This window comes from Thalassophryne amazonica, chromosome 9 (genome assembly GCF_902500255.1).
Source record: "Thalassophryne amazonica chromosome 9, fThaAma1.1, whole genome shotgun sequence".
Classification (NCBI taxonomy): domain Eukaryota; kingdom Metazoa; phylum Chordata; class Actinopteri; order Batrachoidiformes; family Batrachoididae; genus Thalassophryne; species Thalassophryne amazonica.
In genome coordinates this window covers 5,023,468-5,044,840 of record NC_047111.1, presented here as the reverse complement: position 1 = coordinate 5,044,840, position 21,373 = coordinate 5,023,468, and the positions used below count along the sequence as shown (strand labels likewise).

The 21,373-nt window shown below is 39.9% G+C and overlaps 1 protein-coding gene across 1 annotated transcript; it reads right to left on the bottom strand.

The window, feature by feature from the left end:
* Window positions 1–1,491: 1,491 nt before the first annotated feature.
* eral1 (Era-like 12S mitochondrial rRNA chaperone 1) lies at window positions 1,492–17,449 on the bottom strand. Its single transcript, XM_034177519.1, has 11 exons — window positions 17,225–17,449; window positions 11,647–11,808; window positions 11,353–11,480; window positions 11,179–11,256; window positions 11,032–11,078; window positions 10,848–10,909; window positions 10,572–10,684; window positions 9,964–10,281; window positions 6,039–6,188; window positions 4,524–4,604; window positions 1,492–2,187 (listed from the first exon to the last, which is right to left on the bottom strand). Exons 1-11 carry the CDS (start codon window positions 17,325–17,327, stop codon window positions 2,065–2,067), a joined length of 1,365 nt encoding a protein of 454 aa, XP_034033410.1. The 5' UTR covers window positions 17,328–17,449; the 3' UTR covers window positions 1,492–2,064.
* Between the last annotated feature and the right edge of the window lie 3,924 nt (window positions 17,450–21,373).

Below are 21,373 nucleotides of genomic sequence, written 5' to 3'. Positions count from 1 at the left end.
AATACAACAGAAGACAATTAATTCAAGACTTATTTTAGATATTAAAAATGACGTAAAAGCTTGTCACCAGGAGGCGGGGACAAGAGAAAAACCTCATTTTTAGGGGTATTTTACACCTATTCAGTATATTTAATTATATAAAGACAATTTATTTCCAGCAAATTATATTTTTCTTTATGACAGTTTAATTGGCAGGTTATGTGATATATTTTGTTATTTAGGACTAAAGTATTTTAAGTATCAGGTGGGGGACAGCAAATGTCCTCTAATTCTGGAATGTCTCACAAATCAATTCAACTTCAAACTCTTATCCGTCTCACTGAAAAGCTGCACTCATTCAAGCTGCTGACTGACTCTGCAGTACTTTAACTACTTACTGGTTGTGAAATACTTCAGTCCAGTTCTAAAAACCAGAGTGTGTCACACCGTGCACATGCAGGGATTATTTGGATACGTGTTTTATTTTCATCGTTTGGAGCAGTGCTGCACAATAAAGGCTTTCTTTTCCACTTCTACTTTCTTACTTAAAGATCAGCTGGAGCACAGCACCAGAGAGGGACCGTGTATAAAAAAAAAAAAAATTACTGTAATATTTTTGTTAAACCTTTCAATGTGAAACTCTACACTTTAAGCACGTCTCAATGTTTCCATTTCATTGCCATCGTAGTGACCAGAGGCAAAATGTCAAAGCGGTCACTGTCCAAATACTTATGATCCCAACAGTATTAAAAACAAAGTTTGACTGCAAAATTATTTGTCATTTTTATTTCTAAATTGAGTGTATTTTCAAGCAGCAGTTGGCTTGTCTATGTACTGATCTCTGCTGGGGAAAGGTCCTGTCTAATCACTGGAAAACAGCTGTTTCAGACACAGAGCTTGAAAGACTGATACAGCAGCCATGAGGCGCTGAACCCCCACCCCCCACCCCCCCAATCCAGGCTACCAGCTGGTTATTCATCAAGATGCCCCAGATAGAGTAACTGTCAAGTTAACTCACAGCCAGCGGGAATGAATCTAATCACCATTATCTGACCCATTTTAGCATCAGGTTAGTGCTCCATTTCGTCTTCCATTAGGGAGACAAATCACACCTCAGGGGGCGAGTCGAGCTTTACAGGGGCTGAGAGGGGTGGAGACAAGAAAGCGCTAGAAGAAAAAGTGATGTAACAATTCACAAGGTGGGAGTGGAGGGAGAGGATGGTGCATCAGAGACATGTGAAAACCAATGTGCACGTTTATCTTCAGCCTGTGTGCACAAGGCAACTGCCATCTAAAGATAAACCAGTGCTAAACCAGTTCACCTGCCATTAAAACATGATCCAAACCCTGACCACTCTGTGTCATAACGGATTCAAAAACTCACTGTGGCCAAGACGCTTCAATAAATAACAATAAAAGCTGCATTTCTCAGTTTCTGACTTGAAAAGATAAACAGGCTTCAGGTTGTGTTGTAATCTTATTTTTGTGAGCAGGATTTCTTAAAAAACAAACAAACATTTTGACAAAATGTGCTGAAAAAGGATGAATGTAGCATTTATTCATTTTACACCAGATCAGGTGTATTTCAAATTTAAAGCTACAGTGTGTAGGATTTTAGTGTCATCTAGTGGTGAGGTTGCAGATAGCATCATGCCTTCACCAAGTCACAATTTCTTTTCCCTTCATGTTTTTGCTTCTTTTTTGCCTTCTCTTGTGACAGCTGGTAAGTGAAAGTTCAGAAGACATGGATTTGTTGTTGTACGATGATGAACAGGAGCTGATGAACGCGACGTTCCACCTCTGCCAATAAACAACCCTAAATCTACATACTGCAGCGTTGTGATATTTGGCAACCTACTTTAAGTTTCAGTAAAGATACATCAATCCCACACATTGTAGTTTCGAATGAAAACCTTACAGGGCCGATGAGCTGAGGTTCAGAACATTTCTGGTGTAGCAAAACAGATCTTTCATAGGTCAAAGGTCAGTGAGAAGTGCGTATGCAGAATATTTGACACGTTGCAGGTCTACGTCCGACTCCTCGTGAGATCATACCCACTGCAGACAACAGAATCCGTTTTGTCTTTATTTCTGCAACTTGGCTATTAGCTTCAGCCTCACATGTCGCAGGAAAATCTGGCTCAGGTCCTCAGTGGCTTCTTGGGCCATCTGTGCTATCTTCTGTCCGGCCGCGCCAATCACCACACTCTGCAGACAGAAACGCAGCAAAGTCAGGTCCCAGTGGACACACGGTCAAAAACCCACTTCTGTTAGTAGGATATTTATATACCAAAAATCACAACAAAGCTGCCTCAAGGTGCCTCACATAAGTAAGGTCTAATCTTACCAACCCCCCTGAGCAAGCACAGAGGCGACAGTGGTAAGAAGAAAAAACTCCCTGAGGAAGAAACCTCAAGCAGACCAGACTCAGAGGGGTGACGCTTCGACCATTCTAACAGTTACAAGGTTAACACAAAGTTGTACCAAGCTGAAGAAACAGAAAAACCAGAATAGCATCAAAAACAAAGTGCATTATTGAGGTGCCACAGGCAGGAATATGGATTTAATTTAATCAACAAACAAACAAACAAAGGGAATAAAATCACATTAATTGAAGAAGCTGGAATATAAGATTGTTCTACATTTTCACTTGATAAATTATTTCACTGATTATCAAAATAATTGTCAGACCATTGTTTCAGGTCTAAATATTTACGATTCAAACTGTACTTTCCTACTTTTCAGGACTTATGTGAGGATGATTTTTAGCCACATGATGGCGCTGAACTTCTGTGGTGTAGACATCACCTTTGGAAATGAAAAAGCTGATAAATAAGCTCATTTCAAGCTACATGTAACTTAAACCACACCTGCTCAAAATATCTATGACACACGTGTGTTCATTTTTCCCTGCAACAATCCCAAATATGGCTTTGTCCTCATATTGATTAACTTTATAACAGAGAAGAATTTTCAAGTTAAAAAAATGCAAAAATGCAATTGGAGCAGTTAGGGGGCTATTCAAACGGGCCAACTAGTAACATATCACTCCTGAAAACCATCTTTGCCATATCACATGAGGTAAGTCTGCCCTACGATTGGATTTTGGAAAACCATGTGATGGAGAACCAATTCCGATTGGACACTCACATTGCGCACGTCATCACACATCTTCTATCAGGAGTACCAACATGGCCAACGGTGGATCAAAAGTCCGCTGAGTTAGCTTTTCAGCAAAAAAACAAAAAAAGTAAGTTTCTATCTCATATCATTAAAAAGTTATTTACAATTTAGTAAAGCTTGGTCCCAGCCATCATATACGACGGCGTCGGCCCCAGAGGTTTAATGGCGAATGGCAGTAATTCCCAGAACCCTTCTGGACGACCAGTGAATCTGAATGTTTTAACCTCTTAGCCAGGAGTGGCCAATTTCGGTCCTCGAGAGCCACATTCCTGACACTCTTAGTTGTCTCCCTGCTCCAACATACCTGAATCCAATGAAAGACTTGTTAGCAGACTTTTAATGAGCCTTTCAATGGATTCAGGTGTGTTGGAGCAGGGAGACAACTAAGAGTGTCAGGAATGTGGCTCTCGAGGACCGAACTTGGCCACCCCTGCTCTTAGCAGTAAACCAAAGTTTTTCATGCTAGAAATAAGGTCTACACAGCGCGGGCTTAATAAAAAGCGTGACCGACGCAATGAAGTACATTTCACACATTACTACAATCAAACTGAGTTGAACCGAAACGGGAGAAATGTGGGGTGAATGTAATCGCAAAGTTATTACAAACAACATCCTTATAAACTTACTTGTGTGCTTTTGTCAGCCGATCAGTGCAGTGTGACAGCGAACTACAGAGACCGGTGATGAACACATTTAAGCAGGGGTGTAAGCAGCTCTCAGTTGAATGGAGTCAGAGCTCCATCTACTGGACAAACGGTGCAAGGTCATTTTACACTGCCGACACAAACATTATTTCAGTAACTGTTCTGTTTATGAGAAATTATCGGCGTTCTATCGGCAAAATTTCAGCTGATAGTGAGTACTTTGAAAAGGGCTTATATCGGCCGATAATATTGGCCAGCCGATATATCGGTCGGGCTCTAACAAAAACAAAACATTTGGTTAAGCTCTGTTGTTCTGGGTCATTCCTGTGTTGTACAGCTGAGAAATGGAGCATGACAAGGTTTTGTCCTCCTTGTTAGGAGGCCAAAACCCAAGGCCTCTAGCAACAGGTTTACCCGCAGCACAGCAACATACCCGCTGCCTACCCGCTAACACAAAGTTAAAGCCACAGTCAAGTCTGGTTCTAAATCCATATTAGGATCTGGACCCTCCATAAAATCTCCTAATCGCTTATATGGTGTCTCTTTACTGGATTCTCCTTCACATGTGGTCTGATGAACCTTTAACTCCAGTTACTAGTTATGGGTCAGACCTCATTCAACTTTTTTTTTTTTTTTTTTTAATCCTGTTGACAAGCTGACAAACTGAAGAAAAAAAATCCTTGAAGGAAATCGGTAACAGTACAGTGTGCAACGTACCATGTGAGAGTCTTTCTTGATGTGAAGCTCGACACATATATCCAGCTCTCCAGTTTCTCTCTGTTCCCACGTCTGAATTGACTGAAAACAATAAAGACATTTAAATATCAACAGAGAGACAACAGTTACTACATTCAAATAAGGTAAATGTTACTACACATCCCAGAATTCTTTGGCTTTGTAGTATTGCTACAATATACCTTGCAAGGGGAAGCCGGAAGTCAAAATAATGACATTTTTAGAATATTCACCTCCCCCCTCAAAAAAACTTTATGTGTCCCCAGATTTGCTTTGTTGCATTTCTACAAATAAACACGTCAACTAACATGTAGTTCACTAAACGTCAGAAACAGAAGAGTGGAAAGGTTACAAAAAGCATTTCATAAATGAGACCAAATAATGATGAAAAATAATAATTTAATCTATGATAAACAACATTTCAGAAATAATTTCAAATGTGGACTTCTGGTTTGAGAAGTCTTTCTGACGTGACGAGTCATAAATGGGTCATTTTATGAAAAGGGGTCACCAATATGTGAGGGTCAATTTTTAAATTTACTAGCAAGGTGCTAGACACTGTAAGATATGAATATAGGAACACATAGGGAATAGGGAACACATAAACTCCACTATTGGCCTTAGTCATGTTATACTTTTTTTTGGATGGGCTCGTGGGAAAGCCCCAGGATGCTATTTTTGGCAGTTATATTAGGACTCAAGCGCGAAACAAACATAAAGTGAATAATTGATGACTTACCTTATTGTTCCACTAAATTAGATCTCCCTTTAAGGCTCTCAAGAGCAGTGCATTCAAACAACACCACTGGAATTTTATTGACTGAATAAATTAGCAGTTTAGAAACATGGGTTTTAAATTTGTGGAAATTTGTGGTGCAGGCGATCTAAAAATTTGTAAAACCCATCAGATATGTTTTTGGGCTTGCTGATTGCTACCCATGTAGCAACTTTCAGCTCAATTGCTTCATAAATGGCTGACAAATGGCTATATATGAGATTGTCAAGATGGCGCCATATTCGGCTGCGCATTCGAACAAACTTTGGTGTCCTCATGGGTAGAAACATGCACCCCAAGTTTTAGATTCATTGGTCTAGCGGTTTCGGAGATGTTTACACAGGTCAACGCCAGACAGGTGACCTATGGCATAAGCCCACTGGACCTTTTGTCCTGGTGAGCTAAAAAAAAAAAAAAAAAAAAAAAAGCCCAAATTGACTGCACCCTGTAACAATGACATCAAAAAAAAAAAAAAAAAACACCACAGAAGACACAGAGCATGAAATAAAAGTCATTATTAAAAACAAAAGATGGGAAAAGACTGAGCAGCGATGCAACACAACCGCAGCCCGGTTTAAATACAAGCACGACTGCTGCGTGTCCGAGGCAATGTGCACGTGATGCTTGCAGTGTGTTCCAGGCCTTACTGTATTTCACTCTCGCTATGTGTAGGACCAAATATGAGGAAATCACAGATGATGAAAGAGCAGGCGTGGCTTCACCTGTGTGATGGCATATGGAACCTCCTGGTTTAGATGCTCCAGAAGTTTCTCTCTGATGGTGTTGAGACAAACCTCCTCAGGAGTCTGGTCAGTCAGGACCTGGCTGTGGTACTGCCAGGCCCCAGGCTTAGCTGCACGCTTCAAATAGTTCTACAATAACAGATACAACAAATGTTTGACATTAGATGATCTTGCTGTCTTTGTATGCAGGAGTTGGGTCATAAATCAGATATATTCCTGTATTTCAAGAGTTAATACAAAAGAAAGCCACCAATGTATTTAGTGTATTTTCCAGAGTATAAGTCATATTGGTCCAAAAATGCCTCTTTAAGAGAAAAAAATCAATCAATCAATCAATTTTATTTATATAGCGCCAAATCACAACAAACAGTTGCCCCAATGTGCTTTATATTGTAAGGCAAGGCCATACAATAATTACGGAAAAACCCCAACGGTCAAAACGACCCCCTGTGAGCAAGCACTTGGCAACAGTGGGAAGGAAAAACCTAATAAGGAAAAGAATAATATAATGAATTACAATAGTCCAGCCTAGAGGAAATAAATGCATGAATTAGTTTTTCAGCATCACTCTGAGACAAGACCTTTCTAATTTTAGAGATATTGCGCAAATGCAAAAAAGCAGTCCTACATATTTGTTTAATATGCGCATTGAATGACATATCCTGATCAAAAATGACTCCAAGATTTCTCACAGTATTACTAGAGGTCAGGGTAATGCCATCCAGAGTAAGGATCTGGTTAGACACCATGTTTCTAAGATTTGTGGGGCCAAGTACAATAACTTCAGTTTTATCTGAGTTTAAAAGCAGGAAATTAGAGGTCATCCATGTCTTTATGTCTGTAAGACAATCCTGCAGTTTAGCTAATTGGTGTGTGTCCTCTGGCTTCATGGATAGACAAAGCTGGGTATCATCTGCGTAACAATGAAAATTTAAGCAATGCCGTCTAATAATACTGCCTAAGGGAAGCATGTATAAAGTGAATAAAATTGGTCCTAGCACAGAACCTTGTGGAACTCCATAATTAACCTTAGTCTGTGAAGAAGATTCCCCATATACATGAACAAATTGTAATCTATTAGATAAATATGATTCAAACCACTGCAGCGCAGTGCCTTTAATACCTATGGCATGCTCTAATCTCTGTAATAAAATTTTATGGTCAACAGTATCAAAAGCAGCACTGAGGTCTAACAAAACAAGCACAGAGATGAGTCCACTGTCTGAGGCCATAAGAAGATCATTTGTAACCTTCACTAATGCTGTTTCTGTACTATGATGAATACTAAAACCTGACTGAAACTCTTCAAATAGACCATTCCTCTGCAGATGATCAGTTAGCTGTTTTACAACTACCCTTTCAAGAATTTTTGAGAGAAAAGGAAGGTTGGAGATTGGCCTATAATTAGCTAAGATAGCTGGGTCAAGTGATGGCTTTTGAAGTAATGGTTTAATTACTGCCACCTTAAAAGCCTGTGGTACATAGCCAACTAATAAAGATAGATTGATCATATTTAAGATCGAAGCATTAATTAATGGTAGAGCTTCCTTGAGCAGCCTGGTAGGAATGCAGTCTAATAGACATGTTGATGGTTTGGAGGAAGTAACTAATGAAAGTAACTCAGACAGAACAATCGGAGAGAAAGAGTCTAACCAAATACTGGCATCACTGAAAGCAGCCAAAGATAATGATACGTCTTTGGGATGGTTATGAGTAATTTTTTCTCTAATAGTTAAAATTTTATTAGCAAAGAAAGTCATGAAGTCATTACTAGTTAAAGTTAAAGGAATACTCGGCTCAATAGAGCTCTGACTCTTTGTCAGCCTGACTACAGTGCTGAAAAGAAACCTGGGGTTGTTCTTATTTTCTTCAATTAGTGATGAGTAGTAAGATGTCCGAGCTTTATGGAGGGCTTTTTTTTATAAAGCAACAGACTCTTTTTCCAGGCTAAGTGAAGATCTTCTAAATTAGTGAGACGCCATTTCCTCTCCAACTTACGGGTTATCTGCTTTAAGCTGCGAGTTTGTGAGTTATACCACGGAGTCAGGCACTTCTGATTTAAAGCTCTCTTTTCCAGAGGAGCTACAGCATCCAAAGTTGTCTTCAATGAGGATGTAAAGCTATTGACGAGATACTCTATCTCACTTACAGAGTTTAGGTAGCTACTCTGCACTGTGTTGGTATATGGCATTAGAGAACATAAAGAAGGAATCATATCCTTAAACCTAGTTACAGCGCTTTCTGAAAGACTTCTAGTGTAATGAAACTTATTCCCCACTGCTGGGTAGTCCATCAGAGTAAATGTAAATGTTATTAAGAAATGATCAGACAGAAGGGAGTTTTCAGGGAATACTGTTAAGTCTTCAATTTCCATACCATAAGTCAGAACAAGATCTAAGATATGATTAAAGTGGTGGGTGGACTCATTTACATTTTGAGCAAAGCCAATTGACTCTAATAATAGATTAAATGCAGTGTTGAGACTGTCATTCTCAGCATCTGTGTGGATGTTAAAATCGCCCACTATAATTATCTTATCTGAGCTAAGCACTATGTCAGACAAAAGGTCTGAAAATTCACAGAGAAACTCACAGTAACGACCAGGTGGAGGATAGATAATAACAAATAAAACTGGTTTTTGGGACTTCCAATTTGGATGAACAAGACTAAGAGTCAAGCTTTCCAATGAATTAAAGCTCTGTCTGGGTTTTTGATTAATTGATAAGCTGGAATGGAAGATTGCTGCTAATCCTCCGCCTCAGCCCGTGCTACGAGCATTCTGGCAGTTAGTGTGACTCGGGGGTGTTGACTCATTTAAACTAACATATTCATCCTGCTGTAACCAGGTTTCTGTAAGGCAGAATAAATCAATATGTTGATCAATTATTATATCATTTACTAACAGGGACTTAGAAGAGAGAGACCTAATGTTTAATAGACCACATTTAACCGTTTTGTCTGTGGTGCAGTTGAAGGAGCTATATTATTTTTTCTTTTTGAATTTTTATGCTTAAATAGATTTTTGCTGGTTATTGGTGGTCTGGGAGCAGGCACCGTCTCTACGGGGATGGGGTAATGAGGGGATGGCAGGGGGAGAGAAGCTGCAGAGAGGTGTGTAAGACTACAACTCTGCTTCCTGGTCCCAACCCTGGATAGTCACGGTTTGGAGGATTTAAGAAAATTGGCCAGATTTCTAGAAATGAGAGCTGCTCCATCCATTTATCCATTTACTGTTCACATTGCTGTGGAAATGAACGTCTTTTTGCTTGTGCCGTAACTCACACACGCACAAACATCTCTTCGTTCGCGCTGTAACAGCACCCCCCCCCCCCCCCCACATAAATGTCTGTTCTTGTGCTTTTTTTTTTTTTTTTTTTTTTTTTTTTTTTTTTTAAATGGCACAGTTCTTTGTGACATTAGACAGTCTTTGTTAATTGATAGACATTTACTCATATGTATTTGCTTGAAGTGAGCATGACTGCTAATTTTTAACTGGAGCCGACATGAGGAAAAGCTCAAAATAGTAACGCCATGATGATCGCTCGTTTAAAGAATGTTTTAGTAATCAAGCCCTGTTAAGGAAGCTTCCAACACTCTCGTTTTTAAAGCGAAAAGGCAGCTTAATGGTGTGTTTCTCATTTCAAGTGTAAAGAAAATCTGTGGTCGTGAAACGCAATTTCTTTTTTCCCCCGTATATAAGTCACAGGACCTCTCTAGAAAAAAAAATATGACTTGTACTCTGAAAAATATGTTTTTTTGTAAAGAGTTTATAGATTAAACAATAATTTTTAGAAAAGGGTCGAGCCTTAAATAGAAAATACTCCAAAACATTTTAACAAAGTAACATTCCAAGAATTACCGTCCCAGCATTTTGTTTTGTTCACTGAGATAATCTTGCAGCTACCTTCAGCGTCTCCACCTCCTCGCTATTGGTAGAAGAAAGCATGAAGACGTCTTTAAAGTGTGGCCATCCCTGCTGTTTCCACAGAGCCTTCAGCTGCTCTTTACTCAGCGCAGTCTTCGTTTCATCACCGTCCTCCACACCAGTGGTGGCATCCTCAACATCTGATAATTCAGAAGGATCCAGATTCTCAACTGGCATCCTTTCAGCCCATGGAGGTTTGATCACTGGCCTAATGTGGATTTTGCGTCCGTTCACCAGTCCACATGTTAAGTTCACTGTAGCCTCCAGCAGCCTGTCTTTTTTCTTCACCTGATCCACCTGGACAAGAGAAGAGGTTCAGTGGAAACACCTTCAGAGCTTCAGAGAGGCTGAGAGCACCATGTACATAAATGGTCATAATTCTTAAAGGGTTCATGTGACACTTTTTGAGACCACTTGAATTAAAGCTACAAAGTAAGTCTATGTTACAAGCACATATTGTTTCATTTAATCTGCACTGTGTTGGTGCACAGAATCAAAAATGACAAAAACTGTCACTGTCCAGTGACTTATGGACCAGACTGTATGTAACTGACAGATTTTTTTTTTATGGTTCTTTCAAAGGGTACCTTATTGAGAACCAGGACCGCTGGGATGTCCGGATTCTGAGCAAGGCATTTCAGCATTTCGAAATCAAGCCTTTGACGCATCCACCTGTCTGCCACATCCACCATGGCTACAACTAGTGATGGACACAATTCAAATGATCAGTCTTTTAACTCCAGCCAAGACCAATATATCCTAATCTTAATGTAAGTTCCTTCACAGAAAATAATAAAAAAAAAAAATTAAAGAACAGCTCAGACTCATAACATGTATTGCAACATAGAAATTACGAGTCATACTTAAGTCGGCTTCCTTCATTGTATTCCTGGGATCCACGAAAATAGACTTCTCCAGGTGATGCCTGTGAATGCAGAGGAACAGCCTTCATGTTAATACCACACAGACTCAGGAATCAAGACATAAAAAAAAAAAACAAAAAAACAAAACAAAAGAAAAAGATATCATCCAAAAAACTACAGGGACCTTTTGACCTTTGATGGACTTGTGACACCAGGTGTGTCCAGTAAAATCTACAAAAACACATACAGGTGCACAGATTTAACGAAAACATCTGAATTCCTCTTTTAAAAATAAATAAATAAAAACATCTGAAGAGAAAACAGCTCCTACTATCTGCGTATCGTCCTCTGTCAAGACACCCAGGCTGCGTGACCGGGTTGTATGGACTTTGTTTGACACAGCAAACACCTTCCAAAAAAATGTTAATTTTATATTGTGAACACGCACTCCCAAATCACTGAAATAAATTATAATGTAACAACTGAAGAAGAAGAAAAACTAAACCTTTGTGCCAAGGAGCTGGTTGGTCAATGTGGACTTGCCAACATTTGGAGAACCGATTATTGCCACTTTGATTACCTTCGAGTTCTCAGGCTGATCTGGATGTCTCACTAACAGAGACAGATTTTCACCTGAAACAACAAAGTCATCATCAGGAAAAGTGACGGCAAACATGGCAGCCATGAAGAGAGCTAATAAGTGAGACTGGTGGCACAATGACCTTTTTCGTGTGTGTGTGTGTGTGTGTGTGGGGGGTTCAAATTGATCAAATGATCTCTGAAGCAGGGGGAGAGTTACCACTGTCAGGAAGAACTGAAGCTGGGGGCTGAATCCGATCACAGCTTCCATCTGCTTGTGCAACTCTGCCTTTCACCAGTCTGCTCAGAAACACTTCTGATGTAATAAAACAGGCAGGTGTATGGTTAAACCCATTCCTCCCGTGTCTGATCTCACAACTCCCTGCAATGACATCAACATCATTTTGTTGCAAGCACAACTGCAATTCACCATGGCTTTTTATTCAAAATTAAACAACTGATCCTTTAGTCTATAACCTTTTTAGGAAGTGTCAAAAAAAATCATGGAGCTGTATATTAGAACTAGAGAGTGCACTTCCAATGCTGCACACTAAACGAAAACATCCCTTCATGGACAGCGACATGACGTCTCCTTACCGGGCAAAATATTGACGAAGTCCCCGGATGTTAATGCATTTTCAATGGAGATCCGCGACTGAACACACTCAGAAAAATGCTCACAAAATACGTGTTAAAATGCCATTTTGACCTGGATATCGAGCCAGTAAAATGAAATTACATTAAATTATGTCAGGAAAGTATTAGACTTACTCTGACACACACATTCCCAAATATTAGTGTTGAAAGTTACACGGATCTGCGCTGTTAAGCTACGCTGTTAGGCTGAGCTGCTGCTGTGTTCAACGCAGCGCGGCTACTAAAACCATTACAATACATTTATATACATATTATATTTGTACACAATTATCCTTTATTGACGCAGTTTCATTCATGAAGTCAGTGGTGTGTGTACACATCTCTATGTGTCGGTGTGACTGTGAGCGGCACTGCGCATGTCATTATAATCTCATTATTTTAAGGTGCAAATTTAAAAAAAAAAAAAAAAATCCCCAGTCTTGTCGAACAATTTTAATCACTAATGACAAGTATCTTAACTAGACATTGGTCTAGCAGTGGAAGATATCAACTAGACATAAGTGAAGAGTTAATGGTCAGTGTCATCGGGCGACACAGGTACAGCAGGAGACATACAGCTGTTTATCATCCAAATATCAAGGACAAAGTGACAAGAAGAACCAAAACCACTTACTTACGGAAGGAAATATTGTCTCCCTTGTTCCTCCGTTTGTGGCTTTGCCAACATGCGCAGCTTTCCGGCATATTCCACCTGTTTCTTGACGAGACTAAGTGAACTTCTATGCACGTAAAGCACTAACTTGCCCAGAATTAAAATGGCAACCACGCATCCTTGTCGGCACACGGCTCAGCGCTACTGTGCTCTCTAGTTCTTATATACAGCTCCATGCAAAAAAATACAGAGTTTTAATTTCCCATAATACAAAGGTGTAAGTTGTCGTATTAATAAAACGCAAAATAGAACAGCAGCAAACCATCACATCTGAGCAGCTGGAAGAAGTCAGTCTGACAATTTCCCTTATTATTTCCCCTCACTATCATCAAGTAGCTGATGTTGCCATCATGTTATCACTAACTAAATGCAGTGCTTGGCTGTTAATGTTATTACACAGTCAAATATATAGCTGAAACGATTAATCAATGATTAATTAACAACAAACTTAATTGCCAACCACTTTTATGATCAAGTAAGAGTTTTGAGTACTTTTTTGAAAAACAACAAAAACTTCAAAGGCTACATTTTTTCCCTGCGTCTCAGAAGTGAATATTTTAATTTAATATATTAATTTTTTTTCATCCTCTCTGATAATAACCTGAATATTTTTGGGTTGTGAACAAAACAAGACATCTGAGGATGTCATCTTGGGCTCTGGGAAACACTGACAGGCATTTTTCACAATTTTCTGTCATTTTACGGATAAAACAACTAATCAATTGATAAAGAAAATAATCAAGAGATTAATTAAATATGAAAATAATCACTAGCTGCAGCCCTAGTAAAATAATGCATTCACAGCTTATTCAAGAAGCCAGAGCAGCACACATTAAAGCAGATAATGTACATCTACCAATATTGTTTCCAAAATTTACTTAATTTGTTATGTTCTTCAATGCCATATACCAACACAGTGCAGAGTAGCTACCTAAACTCTGTGAGTGAGATAGATTATCTCGTCAATAGCTTTACATCCTCATTGAGCACAACTTTGGATGCTGTAGCTCCTCTGAAAAAGAGAGTCTTAAATCAGAAGTGCCTGACTCCGTGGTATAACTCACAAACTCGCAGCTTAAAGCAGATAACCCGTAAGCTGGAGAGGAAATGGCGTCTCACTAATTTAGAAGATCTTCATTTTAAATAAGAACAACCCCAGGTTTCTTTTCAGCACTGTAGCCAGGCTGACAAAGAGTCAGATCTCTATTGAGCCGAGTATTTCTTTAACTTTAACTAGTAATGACTTCATGACTTTCTTTTCAAATAAAATTTTAACTATTAGAGAAAAAATGATTCATAACCATCCCAAAGACATATCTTTATGTTCGGCTGCTTTCAGTAATGCTGGTATTTGGTTAGACTCTTTCTCTCCGATTGTTCTGTCTGAGTTACTTTCATTAGTCACTTCCTCCAAACCATCAACATGTCTATTAGACCCCATTCCTACCAGGCTGCTCAAGGAAGCCCTACCATTAATTAATGCTTCGATCTTAAATATGATCAATCTATCTTTATTAGTTGACTATGTACCACAGGCTTTTAAGGTGGCAGCAATTAAACCATTACTTAAAAAGCCATCACTTGACCCAGCTATCTTAGCTAATTATAGGCCAATCTCCAACCTTCCTTTTCTCTCAAAAATTCTTGAAAGGGTATTGTAAAACAGCAGACTGATCATCTGCAGGGGAATGGTCTATTTGAAGAGTTTCAGTCAGGTTTCAGAATTCATCATAGTACAGAAACAGCATTAGTGAAGGTTACAAATGATCTTCTTATGGCCTCAGACAGTGGACTCATCTCTGTGCTCATCCTGTTAGACCTCAGTGCAGCTTTTGATACTGTTGACCATAAAATGTTATTACAGAGATTAGAGCATGCCATAGGTATTAAAGGCACTGTGCTGCAGTGGTTTGAATCATATTTATCTAATAGATTACAATTTGTTCACGTAAATTGGGAGTCTTCTTCACGGACTAAGGTTAATTATGGAGTTCCACAAGGTTCTGTGCTAGGACCGATTTTATTCACTTTATGCATGCTTCCCTTAGGCAGTATTATTAGAAAGCATTGCTTAAATTTTCATTGTTACGCAGATGATACCCAGCTTTATCTATCCATGAAGCCAGAGGACACACACCAATAAGTTAAACTGCAGGAATGTCTTTCAGACACAGACATGGATGACCTCTAATTTCCTGCTTTTAAACTCAGATAAAACTGAACTTATTGTACTTGGCCCCACAAATCTTAGAAACATGGTGTCTAACCAGATCCTTACTCTGGATGGCATTACCCTGACCTCCAGTAATACTGTGAGAAATCTTGGAGTCATTTTTGATCAGGATATGTCCTTCAATGCGCATATTAAGCAAATATGTAGGACTGCTTTTTTGCATGTGCGCAATATCTCTAAAATTAGAAAGGTCTTGTCTCAGAGTGATGCTGAAAAGCTAATTCATGCATTTATTTCTTCTAGGCTGGACTATTGTAATTCATTATTATCAGGTTGTCCTAAAAGTTCGCTGAAAAGCCTTCAGTTAATTCAAAATGCTGCAGCTAGAGTACTGACAGGGACTAGAAGGAGAGAGCATATTTCACCCATATTGGCCTCTCTTCATTGGCTCCCTGTTAATTCCAGAATATAATTTAAAATTCTTCTTCTTACTTATAAGGTTTTGAACAATCAGGTCCCATCTTATCTTAGGGACCTCATTGTACCATATCACCCCAATAGAGCGCTTCCCTCTCAGACTGCAGGCTTACTTGTAGTTCCTAGGGTTTGTAAGAGTAGAATGGGAGGCAGAGCCTTCAGCTTTCAGGCTCCTCTCCTGTGGAACCAGCTCCCAATTCGGATTAGGGAGACCCTGAACCATCCCTTAGTTATGCTGCTATAGACTTAGACTGCTGGGGGGTTCCCATGATGCACTGAGTGTTTCTTTCTCTTTTTGCTCTGTATGCACCACTCTGCATTTAATGATTAGTGATTGATCTCTGGTCTCTTCCCCAGCATGTCTTTTTCCTGATTCTCTCCCCGCAGCCCCAACCAGTCCCAGCAGAAGACTGCCCCTCTCTGAGCCTGGTTCTGCTGGAGGTTTCTTCCTGTTAAAAGGGAGTTTTCCTTCCCACTGTTGCAAAGTGCTTGCTCATAGGGGATCGTTTTGACCATTGGGGTTTTTCTGTAATTATTGTATGGCTTTTGCCTTACAATATAAAGCGCCTTGGGGCAACTGTTTGTTGTGATTTGGCACTATAGAAATAAAATTGATTTGATTTGATATACGCCCAACCACAACCGACCAATGAGTTCCAGTTTGAACACGGGAGGGAAAAAAGGCAAATATTTTCTTACCGGCTGCGGGAGGGTTCACAGCCCGCGGAAGAGCGGTGATCTAAAGTGGTTCTGTTTGGTTCATCACACCGAGGGAACAGTGTCAAACTAACACCATCTTACAGCCAAGAAGCAGCATTTTGTTCAAAAAATGTTTCGTCATCATTAACAGGCTTCCGTTCAAAATGCTTATGAAGTTTGTCTGTTTTCATCTATTGCGGTGTTTTCGCACTAATTCAAGATGGCGCCGTTAAATGTGTCAAACATACGCCACAATAGAGCCTTAAAAAGTGGTGTAAAAAACGTAGTTTAGATGCACAAAACATGTCAAATACATGATCACGGTTGGGCAAATAAGATAAGCATTTATTTGCTCAAAATGCTTTCAGCCCTTCGCCACAAAACAAAAGAATGATCATCGTATCACGAGGACAAACTCATTTAATTTTCAGCTGATCTATAAAAACCTGATGGGATGATCATATAATATTATGTCAAATATTTTTATTGAGCAGAATGTATTTCACAGTTTGAATTGTATATCTTTAGTAATGCTCATATTTTTACATAGAGGGTAAATGAAATTACAAACACAAATACATGACATAGAACATTTAAACAGTTGTGGAGCAGGTTCATTCTTACATATATCACATAGGCACATTTTGCAGATATTCAATAAGAGGTTGCCACACTTTCCGAAAACATTGCAGTTTATCTTTCAGTAATGAATCTTCTTTAAATGTAATGTATTGATGAGGTCTCTCAGCCACATTTTAACATTTGCAACTGACGGTCCTTTCCATGACATCAAGAGTAGCTTTTTTGCGATGATGAGGCAATAATCAATTAGCCGTTTTTGACCTATTTGAAAGTTATTATATACATCTGATTTGGGATGATCATATAAGATCTGGATGAAGAGAGCACTGACATTAGACTGAGGTAGACTGAAATCCAGAAATACCTTTGAATTTTGATTTCTACGTTATTTGCACTTAGGTGAGACAGCGCCCCCTGTCGCCACTTAAGGACATAAATGGCGGAGGTATTCGACGAGTGCGTCTTCTAGTTTACAGCTACAACTATAACAATTTATTTTCAGATATAACCTTTCTAATGGAGCGACATGTTAATACCCTGAAGAGGTTTCAGACTGACCTGCTGTGAGGAACCAGGACGGAGGCTCTTGTCGAGCAGACACGACCCGTCCGGAGAAAACGGTGGAATGCCTGAAAATCCGCCCGCTTAATCGGAAAGCCATGGAATAATGTTTACACTCACTACTGTACTTCACCTACTATGACAAGAGTGTTCTTTTATAAACTACGTGCTTGTTGACGTCCACATTAGCAGCACCAACGTTGTTTTCGCCAAAGAGAAGAAGCTTCCGGTTTCCTGAGCGTCCTCCCAGAAGTGCGCATCCAACCTACAGCGCCGCCTATCGGTGAATAACTGAACCACTATTTCAGCAGTGCCGCTGCTTTTTAGTGCAGCAGATGACTGAAACAATCCTTCAAATGGTGACGCAAGCACCACGTTTACACATTAGTGTTTTGGAAAAAAAACTGGCTGGCCACTTTAATTTTCAACAGGTAGGGAGTACACAGGGGTCAACATTTAAAAATGCTCCAATCATATTGAAAACTATACTAGTGCAGCAGATAACTGAAGCAATCGTTCAAATGGAGAAACAAGCACCAAATTTGGGAGAAATACTCCTTAAACATTAGTCTTTTGAAAAAACCCGCTTGCCACTTGAATTTTTAAAAGGCAGCCAGATAGGGGTCAATTGGGGATTTACACAGGGGTCAAAAACTGAAAATGCTCTCATCATATTGAATCCTATACCACATTATTTGTCTGATCATAACGATTCCAAAATGGTATAGTTTGGGCTATCTACGAATGAATGTTCTGGAGTTATGGGGTAAAAACAGCAAGAATAGTGACAAAGGTGAGTTTCAGTTTGTACAAATCAAATCAAATGAATTTCATTTATATAGCACCAAATCACAACAAACAGCTGCCCCAAGGCGCCTTATATTGTAAGGCAAGGCCATACAATAATTACAGAAAAACCCCAACGGTCAAAACGACCCCCTGTGAGCAAGCACTTGGCGACAGTGGGAAGGAAAAACTCCCTTTTAACAGGAAGAAACCTCCAGCAGAACCAGGCTCAGGGAGGGGCAGTCTTCTGCTGGGACTGGTTGGGGCTGAGGGAGAGAACCAGGAAAAAGACATGCTCTTAAAAGTAGAGAGGGTGTCTGTCTCCCTGATCTGAATTGGGAGCTGGTTCCACAGGAGAGGAGCCTGAAAGCTGAAGGCTCTGCCTCCCATTCTACTCTTACAAACCCTAGGAACTACAAGTAAGCCTGCAGTCTGAGAGCGAAGCGCTCTATTGGGGTGATATGGTACTATGAGGTCCCTAAGATAAGATGGGACCTGATTATTCAAAACCTTATAAGTAAGAAGAAGAATTTTAAATTCTATCCTAGAATTAACAGGAAGCCAATGAAGAGAGGCCAATATGGGTGAGATATGCTCTCTCCTTCTAGTCTCCGTCAGTACTCTAGCTGCAGCATTTTGAATTAACTGAAGGCTTTTCAGGGAACTTTTAGGACAACCTGATAATAATGAATTACAATAGTCCAGCCTAGAAGAAATAAATGCATGAATTAGTTTTTCAGCATCACTCTGAGACAAGACCTTTCTAATTTTAGAGATATTGCGCAAATGCAAAAAAAGCAGTCCTACATATTTGTTTAATATGCGCATTGAATGACATATCCTGATCAAAAATGACTCCAAGATTTCTCACAGTGTTACTAGAGGTCAGGGTAATGCCATCCAGAGTAAGGATCTGGTTAGACACCATGTTTCTAAGATTTGTGGGGCCAAGTACAATAACTTCAGTTTTATCTGAGTTTAAAAGCAGGAAATTAGAGGTCATCCAAGACTAAGAGTCAAGCTTTCAAATGAATTAAAGCTCTGTCTGGGTTTTTGATTAATTAATAAGCTGGAATGGAAGATTGCTGCTAATCCTCCGCCCCGGCCCGTGCTACGAGCATTCTGGCAGTTAGTGTGACTCGGGGGTGTTGACTCATTTAAACTAACATATTCATCCTGCTGTAACCAGGTTTCTGTAAGGCAGAATAAATCAATATGTTGATCAATTATTATATCATTTACTAACAGGGACTTAGAAGAGAGAGACCTAATGTTTAACAGACCACATTTAACTGTTTTAGTTTGTGGTGCAGTTGAAGGTGCTATATTATTTTTTCTTTTTGAATTTTTATGATTAAATAGATTTTTGCTGGTTATTGGTGGTCTGGGAGCAGGCACCGTCTCTACGGGGATGGGGTAATGAGGGGATGGCAGGGGGAGAGAAGCTGCAGAGAGGTGTGTAAGACTACAACTCTGCTTCCTGGTCCCAACCCTGGATAGTCACGGTTTGGAGGATTTAAGAAAATTGGCCAGATTTCTAGAAATGAGAGCTGCTCCATCCAAAGTGGGATGGATGCCGTCTCTCCTAACAAGACCAGGTTTTCCCCAGAAGCTTTGCCAATTATCTATGAAGCCCACCTCATTTTTTGAACACCACTCAGACAGCCAGCAATTCAAGGAGAACATGCGGCTAAACATGTCACTCCCGGTCCGATTGGGGAGGGGCCCAGAGAAAACTACAGAGTCCAACATTGTTTTTGCAAAGTTACACACCAATTCAATGTTAATTTTAGTGACCTCCGATTGGCGTAACCGGGTGTCATTACTGCCGACGTGAATTATAATCTTACCAAATTTACGCTTAGCCTTAGCCAGCAGTTTCAAATTTCCTTCAATGTCGCCTGCTCTGGCCCCCGGAAGACAATTGACTATGGTTGCTGGTGTCGCTAACTTCACATTTCTCAAAACAGAGTCGCCAATAACCAGAGTTTGTTCCTCGGCGGGTGTGTCGCCGAGTGGGGAAAAACGGTTAGAAATGTGAACGGGTTGGCGGTGTACATGGGGCTTCTGTTTAGAACTACGCTTCCTCCTCACAGTCACCCAGTCGGCCTGCTTTCCCGGCTGCTCGGGATCTGCCAGAGGGAAACTAACGGCGGCTTAGCTACCTTGGTCCACACCGACTACAGGGGCCTGGCTAGCTGTAGAATTTTCCACGGTGCGGAGCCAAGTCTCCAATTCGCCCAGCCTGGCCTCCAAAGCTACGAATAAGCTACACTTATTACAAGTACCATTACTGCTAAAGGAGGCCGAGGAATAACTAAACATTTCACACCCAGAGCAGAAAAGTGCAGGAGAGACAGGAGAAGCCACCATGCTAAATCGGCTAAGAGCTAGTAGCTATGCTAAGCTAGCGGATTCCTAAAAACACGCAAAGTGAATAATGTGTAAATAATTTAGAGGTGATTCAGCAGAGGGAGTGCTTTAGTTAAGGCACGTGAAGATTACACTGTGAAACAAATCGTTATCTAGTTAACTAGATCAATCTAACTACGCAGATTAAACAGCTAACAGATACAGAAAAACACCGCTGTGCTCCGGAACAGGAAGTGATACAATACAGTAGTGAGAGCCAACCACCAGAGATTCAAGGAGAGGTTCAGTTGGTACAGGGGTCAAAAGTTAAAGTTACCCCAAGTTTGGTAAAAAGGTGGTGCAAATTATTAGTTGAGTTAATAGGGTTTCAAAAAGTAATAGTTTGCGCCGTGTGCCATCCATAGTTATCATGTTACGGGGTAACATATATCACATGTCATAGAATCCAATGGATGTCGACATTGTTTGACCTTTACTGTGGAGACCAAGCATTCAACACAGTCCAAACTATTCCATTTAATAATCCTATTAGCTCAACCAATAATTTGCACCACTTTTTACCAAAATTGGAGTAACTTTAACTTTTGACCCCTGCACAAACCGAAACTGACCTTTGTCACTATTCTTGCTGTTTTTACCCCATAACTCCAGAACATTCATTCGTCGATAGCCCAAACTATACCTTTTTGGAATCATTATGATCAGTCAAATAACGTGGTATAGGTTTCAATATGATGAGAGCATTTTCAATTTTTGACCCCTGTGTAAGTCCCCAATTGACCCCTACCTGGCTGCCTTTTGAAAATTCAAGTGGCAAGCGGGTTTTTACAAAAGACTAATGTTTAAGGAGTATTTGTGCCAAATTTGGTGCTTGTTTCACCATTTGAATGATTCCATTGTAAATATTCTGTTATCTGCTGCACTATACCAAGTGTAGGGCTGTGGAAACCAGTGACTTGCTTGCTTGTGCTGGCGAGGAAAGGTCTA

Bases quoted from the DNA above. Each gene is read 5' to 3' on its own strand.
- eral1 (XM_034177519.1), bottom strand. From the start codon at position 17,327: ATGGCTTTCCGATTAAGCGGGCGGATTTTCAGGCATTCCACCGTTTTC. The intron at 10,685-10,847 runs GTATGACTCGTA...GTCCATCACTAG, and splicing joins AATGAAGGAAGCCGACTTAA to TTGTAGCCATGGTGGATGTG. The intron at 6,189-9,963 runs GTAGCTGCAAGA...CTGTTATTGTAG, and splicing joins AGGAGGTGGAGACGCTGAAG to AACTATTTGAAGCGTGCAGC.